Source organism: Tursiops truncatus, chromosome 20, assembly GCF_011762595.2.
Source record: "Tursiops truncatus isolate mTurTru1 chromosome 20, mTurTru1.mat.Y, whole genome shotgun sequence".
Lineage (NCBI taxonomy): Eukaryota > Metazoa > Chordata > Mammalia > Artiodactyla > Delphinidae > Tursiops > Tursiops truncatus.
In genome coordinates, this window is record NC_047053.1 from 39,549,047 (window position 1) to 39,561,493 (window position 12,447).

Genomic DNA, 12,447 nt, shown 5'->3' on the forward strand with positions numbered 1-12,447 from the left:
ACTTGTACTTAAGTCAGTGAAAATCAAACAAGTCAGGCAGCATTTCTCACTTATGAGATTGTAAAGGCTGAACCAGTTGATAACATCGAGTGTTGATGAGCAGTTGGGGAACTCCATGCGTAAACTAGCATAATCTTTTTGGAGGTCAGTTTGGGAATGTCTTTCAAAAATTTAAATGTTCATAGTCTTTGATTCATAAAATTTCTTTCTAGGAATTGTCCTCATAGATATGCAAGTGATCAAATATAGATGTACAAGAAAGTTCACGGCTAAATTTCCTTCAGTAATAGGGATTGTTTAAATAAATTATGGTGGTGTTCATTCAGCAGAATACTATGCAACCATTAGAAAGAATGAAGTAACTTGCTTTTTACTTGGTTCATTTGACTACTTTGAGAATGGTCTGAAGGAGGGCAAGGGTAGAAGCAGGGAGACCAGTTGGGAGGTTTTGCATGAATTGAGGCAAGAGATGATTATCAATTGAAATAAGAAAAGTTATAGGCAGTAAACATGATACGATTCCATTTGTACAGAAAACAACGTAACATATGTGGTATATAACATGACATGTTAAATGTTATGTTATATGAAATGATGTACAGCAAGCAGTGTCCTTCACCGAACAACGGGACAGAGACTTCTACTTCATACAAGTTTGTACTGTGAGATTTTTTTTAACAATAAACCTATAACTCATTTACAGCAAAATTAAACATTTTACAGAAAGAAAATACAACAATACAGGAAGTTAGGGCAATAGTGTCAGGAAATTACCCATAATCTCACCACACTATAATTTTTATGTTTTCCATTATGATGTTTTTTTCCCTATGTATTTTAACAAGGTTGTATTTATGTTTGTAATCTATGTGCAGTTTTTGTATCCTGCTTTTAAACTTTAACATTACATAATAAATATTTTCCCATGTTGCTATACAGTTTTTGTAATTGTCATTCTCATGACTGCATTACACTGCATCAAGTGCGCTACCTTAATGTGTTTCTTAGTTGCTGGAAATTTCCATTGCTTCCAGTTTTGGTGATTACAATAATGCTGCAGTGAAGAGCTTACTGTTTCCTAATGATAGAACCTCACAACTGGGATTACCGAGTTTGGCTATTTCAGGTCTCTTGATTAACGTTAGCAATTGTTTTCCAAAGTGGTTGCACATAATTATATTGTACCTCCAGTAATGTATGAGAGAGCCTATTTCACGATGCCTTGGCCAGTATTAGATATCATATAGTTGAGGGACGAGGGCAAAAAAATTGCTCTTCCTTGTTATTTTAGTTGATATATCATTGGTTCCTTGTAAATATGGACTCTTTTGTGAAGGTTTTCCTCTTTTGTGAAATTCGTTTGTGTCCTTTGCTTGTTTGTCTATTAGGTTCTTAGTATTTTTCTCAGTATGTTTCATTAATTTGTATGAATGGTCTGTTTAACTAAGGTGTTTTCCAGATGTGCAGACGTTTTATGTTTTTATGAATTCAAATCTGCTTTTTTTTCTTGATGACTTATATTGCTTAGAAAGTTGTTCCCACTTCCAGAAGTGACTTTCCTATTAATATATTAAATGTGTATGATCCTCCTATAATTAGCATCACATGTAATATGTGGGACTAGATTGATTTTCTCCTGGTATTGCTAATTAGAGATGGTCTTTACAACCCTTATTCCTCTCGGATCTTTCAGCATGAGACCCCCTCTAGAGGAGATGGGTGGAATCATCCTCAAAGAATTTTCACTTAGGCCTCGTGTGGCGGATTCATAGTCCCACATGTCTTCCTGTGTGGCTGCCACTAACACCATCTCAGAAAGGCGGGGAGACGTAAAGGGCTTCTGGAGAGGGAGGGCCTATAGAGATGACAACTGTGTGTTTGGAAGTCTGTCTTTGTCATTTACCAACCCTGACCTTGAGCAAGTTATTCAACCACTCTGTACCTTGTTTTCATATTTGTAAAATGAGATTAATAGGGAATTTCCTGGTGGTCCAGTGGTTAGGACTCCGTGCTTCCACTTCAGGAGACATGGGTTCGATCCTTGGTTGGGGAACCAAGATCCCACATGCTGTGCGGCACGGCCAAAGAAAGAAAAAAAGAGAGAAAAGATTAAAATAAGGATAATAGTGTACGTCACATAGGGTAGTGTGATGATTAAATGAACTAATAATATGAAGCACAAAGAGCAATGTCTGGCACGTAGTAAACTCTCCGTGTGCTCTGCTGCTTAGAGAATATATGACAATCAGTATGTGTAGTGCCTGAGGGATTGTGAATAATCAACATATTGTCATCAATTCAACAAATATTTATTGAAGACCTGCTATGTGCCAGTCACTCGTCTAGGTCTGGGAGGATACACTGGTGAGCTGCTCTAATAGTTTATATTCTTGAGGAGAGAATTTGACAATAAACATGTAAACAAATGAATACGGTGATTTCAGATAATGGTAGGTGTTATGAGTTGAATTGCGTTCTCCCAGGAGATGTTGAAGTCCTAACCCGCAGTACCTGTGAGTGGGACCTTGTTTGGAAATAGGGTCTTTGCAGATGATCAAGTTAATGAGGTCATTAAGTCATTAATCCAGTATGACTGGTTGTCCTTATAATAAGGGGCAATTTGGACACAAAGGTGGACATGAACAGAGGGAAGACATGTGAAGAGACACAGGGAGAAGATGGTTGTCTCCAAGCCAAGGAACACCTGAGACTCCCAGGAGCACCCATTTGAATGTTGTGGACATGAATTTAAAATAAGACCAGTCATCAGTGATCATGTTTGATTCATAAGCACCCAGGAATGAATAGTTTGTTAAATGTAGCAGTGCCCTCAGCAATTGTTCACTGAATAAATAAACAAATGAGTGCACATTACATAAAACACTTGGATAAGGGAGGAGAAAGGGAAATAAAAAAGGAATGTGTATCTGTCTTCTTACAACCCTACTTGAAGAAGACAAAATACAATTATTTGAGAACAAAGCCATATTTCAACAAGCAGAAACACATTAAGTTTTCAAGCTGAAGTTATCAATTCTGAAAGAAATGCAGGGTAATGGCACACTTAAAATAGGATGTAGTTAATTTGGGAAAGCATTCCTGAAGTTAAGTTCCAGATCAGAGTTGAAAAGTTACTAGGGACAAGTGTAACAGAAAGCAGGGGTAAAAGGCGGAAAACCGTTAGATGTTAATGCACGAGATGGGTAGTATGGGCTATGTTGTATGTGGTCTTGAATAAGTGGAAAAGAACTTTGAGTCTGAAAATGGGGCTGATAATAATTATATAGTTTAAGGTAAGCATGAGGTAAGTTCATGCTAAGCATGAACAGGTAGCTTGTCTGATAATGGCTACTGTTTATCTAGTGCCTGCCTTGTATCCAGGCACTGTACTAGTTCTTTTACATATATGTGATTTCCAGTATTCTTAACAACCCTACAAAATTGCATACTATTTGTTAATAATAATTGAAATTCCATTTTACAGATGAGGGAACTGAGACTCAGCATTTCAGTAATTTTCCCAAGATATCACAGTTAGTAAGGAGCTGAGGTGGGATTTGAAGGCAGGTTTCTCTGATTCCAGAGGCCATAGTCAGTCACACTTCATTTAACTGTGTATTCCCACCACCTCCCTTGCTCTTTTTTTTTAAAAAATAAATTTATTTATTTTTGGCTGCGTTGGGTCTTCGTTGCTGCACACAGGCTTCCTCCAGTTGAAGAGAGCAGGGGCCACTCCTCTTTGCGGTGCGCAGGCCTCTAATTGCGGTGGCTTCTCTTGTTGGGGAGCATGGGCTCTAGGCACGTGGGCTCTGTAGTTGTGGCTCGTGGGCTCTAGAGCGCAGCCTCAGTAGTTGTGGCGCACAGGCTTTGTTGCTCCGTGGCATGTGGGATCTTCCTGGACCAGGGCTTGAACCCGTCTCCCCTGCATTGGCAGGCGGATTCCCAACCACTGCGCCACAGGGAAGTCCCTCCCTTGCTCTTAACACAGAGGTGTGCTCAAGATAAAATGTAAATCAGATGACCTGCCTTTGCACTTAATCCAAATTGTTTCCTAACAACCCTCCCCAGCCCACTCCCACCCCCAACTAACTAACTAGTCTTTCAATTTCTTCAACGGAGACTACCCTGGTGGTCCAGAAGTTAATACTCCACGCTTCCACTGCAGGAGTCACGGGTTTGATCCCTGGTGGCAGTGCAGCCAATAAATAAATAAATATGCTCTTTAAAAAAATTTCTTCAACTGGACAACCACTTTCCTTCCCCAGGGCATTTCCCTGTGCTGCACCCATACCTTTGACGCCTCTTTCCATCACTCTTCCCAAGCTAACCCTTTTACACCCTTTTAGCCTGTCACTTCATCTGAGAGGCCTTTCTTGGCCATTTTAACTAAAATAGACCCCTGGCATTCTCTATGTCAGTCATTTTTCCCCTAACATTTATCAAATTTTGCAATTATGTTGTCAGTTTACTTTCTGGTGTCTTTCCCAAGTATTAAGTCCCAGGAGACCAGAGAACTTGAGTCTTGTTTACCTTTGATTTCCCAAAACTGTGCTGTTCAATACAGGAGCCACTAACCACATATGGTTACTGAGTACTGTAAATGTGGTTCCTCTGAACTGAGATGTGCAAGTAAGTGTAAAATTCATACAGGATTTCAAAGACTTGGTATGAGAAAAGAATGTACAAGATCTCATTAATATTTTTTATATTGATTACATGATGAAATGATAATATTTGGTTAAACTGGGTTAAATATGATTAAAACTAATCTCACCTGTTTCACTTTTTAATGTGGCTGCTAGAAGATTTTAACTTACATAAGTGACACATTATTTCTAGCCTCTGAGACACTGCTGTCTCAGAGCCTAGTCCATTTTAGAGCGAAATAACCAATGTTAAGAGACCATGAGAGGGTGAATTAAGGGTTAGAGACTCTGCCTTCCATGAGGAAAATGGATACAGCATTGCCCTAGAAGTTAGGAGATCTGAGTTCTGGTCTTGGATTTTCTGGAAACACTGTGCAGCCTTGGACAAGCACTACCGGCCTCCAGGCATCAATTTGCCCATCCATCAGGCAGTTGATCACTGAGGTGAAAGTGTATGACATTAAGTGGCTACATGGCAGAGAAACGTTGGGAAGCCTGGTGCAACAGGACTTGTCTTCTGTTAGGCTCCAGCCTAACACTAGAGCTCCGGCCAAGAGAAGGAGGCGGCAGAAATCACAGACTAGACGCCCCAAACCCAGCGCGGGGACCGTCGGCTTCCTCAGGTCGAGGCGCGACGGCGTCACTGGGGCGCGACGGCGTCGTCGGTCGGGTCCACGCTCGAGGCGGTAGCGGCTCCGAAGGTCCCTTCGGAGAAGGCGAGTGCCGGGATAACAGAGAAGCAAGTAATCCCCGAGTCTCTTTGAGCCTCAGATCTCACTAAACCACCCTTGGCCGCACTCCCTTTTATTTCACCCGTAGAGCGGAGAGGAGCCCGGAAATAAGAATGTCCAGAGCCGAACCTCAGCGCGGCTGCGCAGGGCTTGTGCGCATCCTCGCCGAAATCCCGGCGGTTGTCTGTGACGTAACTTCCGGCGTGAGCGGCGAAAGCCGGGAGGGCGAGCGAGAGAGGGAGCAGGCAGAAGGCACAGGCAGCAGGCGGGCGGGCGGGCGGACGGCACGAAGGGAGGGAGCGAGAGAGCAGTGAGTGAGCCAGCGAGGGCGGCCGCGTCCCGAAAGCAGCCGACATTCCCGCCTCCCTCTGACCCCCTCCCCGGAGCCCACAGCGCCTCCGGTCTCCAGCGGAGCGGACACGGCCCGGCCCGGCCATGGCCTCGTTGCTGAAGGTGGATCAGGAAGTGAAGCTTAAGGTAACGGCACCGGCCCGGGCCTCCTTACCCCTCGCTTCGATCCCCGAGCAGTCTGACCGGCTCCCCACTCCCCACGGCGTCTTTGTCTCCCTGGGGACACCAGCCCTGAGCTTCCGCTCGGCTCAGCCCAGCCCCCCACTCCCGGGACAGCATCGGGGGAGAGGATAATATGGGATGGCCTTCTGTACCCCGTCTAATAGTGGAGAGCCCGGGGAGACCTCTGCGGACACGTGGTGGACTTAAGTTCTTTAGGCCAGTGACAGCTGGAAGTCCCCCAGCCCAGCAGCGTCCCCGCCTCCGGACGCTGCTGCTGCCCCTGCCCTTGGCATCAGGCCTGCCTCGTATCCTGGGCCAGGTTTGGATGGTGGTTGACAACGTTTGTGAGCTCACACCTCCCCCACCTACCTGTCTTTTGTCTGCTCTTAAAGTCAGACAGCTTCAGAACAGGGAGGGAGGGAGGGAAGACAGGCGGGTGTTGCCCTCAAGCCCGGCTTCCTTCTCCTGAGATGGAGAAATGGATCCTCAGAAAAAAAGTATTTGCAGTCTGGGGGCCTCTCAGCTTCTCATTACGATTACAGGGTGAGGGGAAGACAGTTGGATTTGGGTTTCCCCATCCTGCCCATACTTCTGTTGCCAGGTACTGACTTACTCATAGTGAATTGTTTTCTTTATTAATTTTAGGTTGATTCTTTCAGGGAACGGATCACAAGTGAGGTGAGTGAAATAAATAGAAAAATGAATGTTGGTTAATAGTCGGGAGTTCCCCAGAGGAGAGATACCTGTAGAGACAGACCTTCCCACAGTTACTAATTCGGTTGTATTTTCCCTCATCTTTAGGCAGAAGACTTGGTGGCAAATTTTTTCCCAAAGAAATTGTTAGAACTTGATAGTTTTTTGAAGGTGAGAGACGCTTTTCTTTTTCTCAGATTCCCCCATTTTTTTGCCCCGGTCTTTCTGTCAAATGGGACAAATCACGTGTTAATTCTGTTTTGTTTTGTACTGTAAAGCGCTCTCATTTCTTGCCCTTTAAATGAAATACTTCTTTGTTCATCTTGGAAAAAAACTAATGTTTTCGGGGTGGGCTTCTCTCTTTCAGGAACCAATCCTAAACATCCATGACCTAACTCAGATCCACTCAGACATGAATCTCCCAGTCCCTGACCCCATTCTTCTCACCAATAGCCATGATGGACTGGACGGTGTAAGTGTCGTATATTTATCTTTGTGTTCGGAAGCAGTAGGTTCTCTGTTCATTATTCCCTGCTCAGTGTGAACATATACAGAGGGGACAGTGGGATTTGGATCTGGGAATGAGGATTCTTACAGATGTTATGACTGAAGTACACCCCCTTTAGATCCTGATTTTCATTTGTAGCATGAAGTGAATATGTTAATGTTACTCTGTTAGAGTGAGTTTAAAAATAGGACAAATAGCTACAGGTTCCCTCAGGTGATCTGGTCTGTCCCCCGGACTCTAGGCAAGACTTTTCTTACCCGTTTCAGTGTCTTGAGTGTTGTTATGGAATGAACAGTTCTTCTTGCTATGTAACTGCAGTCCTAGTCTTTGTGTATCTTTAGTGCCTAGTTTTTATCAGCTATATATCCACATTTTATTATAACACTGATGACACTGTACTGTATTGTCCTTTGTCTGCATTACTGTCTCATTGATAGAACTTGCAATTCTGGAGAGCAGAAACTATCTTAATTATTTTTGTATCCCCAGCACCTAGCATTGTTTCTGGTACATAGCAGGTGCTAAATACATGTTTGTTGATTGAATATCGCATTTCATTGTGGAACCAGCAGATTTGTATTTATTCCCTTAATTATCCTAACTCTGCATTCAGTGCTTCATTTTTCCTGTTTTTTATAGTATCCCCCTGCCCAATTGCTTAATTTTTAAATTTTTTTAAATTTACTTATTTGGCCATGTCGCACGGCTTGTGGGATCTTAGTTCCCCAACCAGGGATGGAACCCAGGCCTCTGGCAGTGAAAGTGCCAAGCCCTAACCACTGGACCACCAGGGAATTACCCCTAATTGCTTAATTTGTTATATTTCTTGAAAGGTTGGTCTTCCCAACTAGAGTTTAAGTTGCTTTGTGGCAAGAATCTTTTTAATTAATTAATTAATGGCTGCGTTGGGCCTTCGTTGCTGCACGCGGGCTTTCTATAGTTGTGCCGAGCGAGGGCTACTCTTCTTTGTGGTGCACGGGCTTCTCATTGTGGTGGCTTTTGTTGCAGAGCATGGGCTCTAGGCATGTAGGCTTCAGTAGATGTGGCACGTGGGCTCAGTAGTTGTGACTCGTGGGCTCTAGAGTGCAGGAGTTGTGGCACACAGGCTTAGTTGCTCGCTGGCATGTGGGATCTTTCCAGACCATGGCTGGAACCCGTGTCCCCTGTATTAGCAGGCAGATTCTTAACCACTGCGCCATCAGGGAGGCCCCAAGAATCTTCTCTTAAAGCCTTGTATGTGCTTAGTAAATTGTGTGTAAATTAATAATGGGGTCGAGGAAGGGATAAAACTTGCTCGAAGGGTAGCTTATGATGGGGATGTAGGTGTCAAGCAGACTAATTCCCATCTTTTTGTATCTTTAGCCCACTTACAAGAAGCGAAGATTGGATGAATGTGAAGAGGCCTTCCAGGGTAAGAGCTCCCTTCACTGTATCCCACCCCAGCCTTTCCTGGCCTGCAGCCCTGAGATGCAGGATGAATCTTGTGTTCTCCTGGCCAGGAAGCAGGATCTGAATTTATTTCCCAGACGTTAGCATTCCCAAGTCCTCCAAGCATTGTCATTATTTAGCACTGTAAACCTAATTTTCCAGTTAATAGGGAGGGTTTGTCTTATTGTGGACTGCCAAGGGAGAGAGGTTGGAAGTGGCTACACATCACAGATTTTTCACAGAAGTCACAGTGCCATATCATTTTTTCCTCTTCAGTAATAGTTGGTACATTAAGTCTATAGAGCATATTTTAATTTTTTTATCCTTCAGAGTTTTGGGATACTTTAGACACCCATTTGCTAATCCATGCGTTCTCTTTTTGATTTCGTGGGGGTGTCAAGGTTTATAGATAGAGTTGTGACAGATAAAAGGCAGAGGTCATAGCATCTCATGGGTCTGGGAAAGAGAGAAAGGGGTGGAGTGCTATGTCCTGCCTTCCATCCAAATCATTTAACCTTCCTCATGTCCCTGCCAGGAACCAAGGTGTTCGTGATGCCCAATGGGATGCTAAAAAGCAACCAGCAGCTGGTGGACATTATTGAAAAAGTGAAGCCTGAGATCCGGCTGCTGATCGAGAAATGCAACACGGTGAGGCAGGGGCTGACCCCAAATAGCCTGGCTTGAACTATGCAAGATGATGGATATGGGGCTGGAGGCGTGGAGATGATGTGGGAATTGGAAGTCTATTTTGGCTCCTGTGCTCCTGACATCTGGCCCCAGAAGCATGAATTGTATACTTCGTGGCTTCAGTAGAAAAGGCCAAGGTCCTCATATGTATATTTTGGTCTCCTCACTCTCCAGGTCAAAATGTGGGTACAACTCCTGATTCCTAGGATAGAAGATGGGAACAACTTTGGGGTGTCCATTCAGGTAATGTGCTTGCATTAGAAACTGGAGAGGAAGGTTTGGGAGGTAATCTCATCTCCCCTGCTTTTCTGTTTTCCCTTTCTCTTTGGTCTGCCTTGGGGTGATATGGAAGTGACTTTTGACTCAGTTGTTTTTTCAGGAGGAGACAGTTGCAGAACTAAGAACTGTTGAGAGTGAAGCTGCATCTTATCTGGACCAGATATCTAGGTAGGGCTGCTTGGGCTTGGCCCGGGAATTGGGGGCTGATGAGGTGGTAAGCACTGTCCAGGGTCTCCTGCAGCTTCCTCCTCTTCTCTCTCCTTCCAGATATTATATTACAAGAGCCAAATTGGTTTCTAAAATAGCTAAATATCCCCATGTGGTAAGTAAGGGTTTTGTGGGCCGAGGGTGGAAGTGGTAGGACCGGGAGGAGTGGCTGTTCCTGGGAGGAGCCATGTGGGGACAGTCAGGCTTTGGGAACTAGCCTTTTCTCCGCCCCGCTCTCAGGAGGACTATCGCCGCACCGTGACAGAGATTGATGAGAAAGAATATATCAGCCTTCGGCTCATCATATCAGAGCTAAGGAATCAATATGTAAGTAACCTTGGTCCCTGCCCACAGTTGCTCTGGCTTCTCTTAGTTCTGGTGACCATTTTCTTGCCACTCTCTGGAGGTTGAGATGGAGGGCGGGGGTGGAGGTAAAATGAGTGGAACAAATTCTGCCCATTAGCCAAGTGTTGAGAGCTATGAGGTCATTGAAGGTATCTAGCTGGGCATCTCCCTTCTTTCTACCTGGATGGGAAAGGGCACAACATAGAATAGGGGTGAAGATGTGGGTGTTAGAGTCAGGCTTAGGTTTAGAACCAATCCTACCTGTAATGTGTGGCCTTGGGCAAGTTTAATCTCAAACTTCAGTTAACACATTAAAGGACCCAGTGCAATTCTTGGTATGTTATGTGCTCAGTAAATGTAATGTATTAGACTCTTGGGCCCTGGATATACCCAGGTGTGCCTGGGGTAGGGCACACCTTGGGCCCTGGATATACCCAGGTGTGCCCTGGTAGTAGGGCAGCCATGCTGAATTCAGATTCAGGTGAGTGAGATCCAGGTTATGTGAGTGATTGCTTGGGAGTTTGTGGCGGTGTCTTATTTTCCTAGTGAGGTAGGGGTACAACAGACATGTGAGTCCATGATCCCTCTTCTCCCAGGTCACTCTACATGACATGATCCTGAAAAATATCGAGAAGATCAAACGGCCCCGGAGCAGCAATGCAGAGACACTGTACTGAGGCCAGGGCCAGGGCCAGGGGACTCTGTGAGTCTGGCTCAAGACCGACATTGCCTTGGTTTGTTACATGACTATCGTGATGGGGAAACTGGCTGGAAGTAGTAATCACCCCTCTCTCTGTTTTTAGTTAGAGCCTAATGAAACTCTCATGTAGTTCTGTGACGTGTTTACCTCTTTTTTCAGGCCTCAGGAACTCTTCTATTTCCTTCCCTAGTACCCCACGCCCCCCTGTCCTAATTTCTGGAGACCTCCAGGTTTATGTACGCAGGATATTGGCACAAGAATACTTGTGTTTTTTCTCCCTGGCTTCCTCCTGTGTCTTGGGCTTTGTATATTCTTCCTCTTGATGATCAGTTGGTTAGAAACTGAGGGAACTGGAAGGAGAGTGCTAGGTGTTTTGTAGGAACTGGGGCGGAGTGTGGGGGACCAGCTCCTTTCTTCCTGATGGGAGGTTAGTGTCCCTTGACAGTGGGACGTTGCATCCTTCCTGCCACAGTTGCCCTGGTGATGACTTCGGGTTTCCCATCTATATACATTGCACCTTGAACCTGATCATGACAAGAAACACCTTAGACCTTCTGCCAAGTCCCTAGCTGCTTCAGATGTTTTTATAACTAGGATTTTCACATACACATATGTGTGTCATATACACACACGTACACACATGCAGCACACACATGCCTTCCTACTCTGTTACTTGATGCCCCCCTCCCCCCAGCCCTGCCCACCCCCCCAAACCCTGTCTCTGTCACACACACACACACACACACACACACACACACACACACCCCACCCCCCCCACCCCCCCACCCCCCGTTCAGAAGGTGTTAGGCGTCTTAGTTCTCATCCACCAGGGCCCATTGTCTCCTGGTATTGTAGCCTCTTGGTGCCCGAGGCTGGTGAGTTGGAGGACAACTGAAAGATGAGAAGCAGGGGTAGTGGGTTCCCCTTCCTCTGTGATTCGGGTCCTTTGGGGCATTTTTGCAAAGGCTGGTCCTCTGAATCCCGGTTTCCTCTTCCCAGGCCAGTTGTAAATTGGGGTGGGGGTGTCTGCAGCTGTGAGGCCAGATGCTGCTGCTCCTACTGGGTTTTCCCTTTGGGAAAAATGTTTTCTTCTTTATAGTATTGTGCTTCCAGGGAAAGCGGTCACTTGTGTGTATATGTGTGTGCATGCACACACATGCATGTGCACATTGTGTGTATGTGGAAATCTGCTGGGCAAGTCAAAACCATAGAAGAGTTGCCTCTTATCTCTCAAATCTTCCAGAGATGTCACTTGTCACAGCTTTTGTGTTAGCCCTCATCAACCCCCACTTCTATTCTACCACTACTGGAGAGTCTGCTGGTGATTCTCTGTGTCTGTTGCTGACTTTTATTCTACCCCCGTCTCTGTCTTGCAGCCCCCAATCATATTTCCATCTGGATGCATCATTTTTCCTCCCAGTGTGCTCTAGAGAAGGAGTTAGGATGCTGTCTTCCCATGAATAGTACTCAGTAACAAACCAATTGCATTTTAGTTGGGCAATGCCCCTACCCACCCTCAGACCCCTTCCAGCTAAAATGTTCTGTCCTCCCACCATGTGTTTCTCAGTTTCCCTTTTCGTTTGTTGGATTGTTCCCATGTCCCTCCTCCTCACCTTACCACCCTTGGATCGTAATGTAAAATTCTTTTACCATGTCAAGAAATTATTAAAAATACAGGTACTTTGACCTCTTTCTAAAGCTGCAGACCCT

General features: G+C 45.0%; 1 protein-coding gene across 2 annotated transcripts; it reads left to right on the plus strand.

Moving 5' to 3' along the window:
- Window positions 1-5,577: 5,577 nt before the first annotated feature.
- PSME3 (proteasome activator subunit 3) lies at window positions 5,578-12,435 on the plus strand. 2 transcript variants are annotated; one of them, XM_033847944.2, is made up of 11 exons: window positions 5,581-5,854; window positions 6,536-6,568; window positions 6,692-6,754; window positions 6,951-7,055; window positions 8,454-8,502; window positions 9,055-9,167; window positions 9,381-9,449; window positions 9,586-9,653; window positions 9,753-9,807; window positions 9,933-10,019; window positions 10,634-12,435. In XM_033847944.2, exons 1-11 carry the CDS (start codon window positions 5,813-5,815, stop codon window positions 10,712-10,714), a joined length of 765 nt encoding a protein of 254 aa, XP_033703835.1. In that variant the 5' UTR covers window positions 5,581-5,812; the 3' UTR covers window positions 10,715-12,435. The 2 variants fall into 2 exon arrangements, with proteins under 2 accessions (XP_033703836.1, XP_033703835.1); XM_033847945.2 differs by lacking the exon at window positions 6,692-6,754 and having other exon boundaries at window positions 5,578-5,854.
- Window positions 12,436-12,447: the final 12 nt, after the last annotated feature.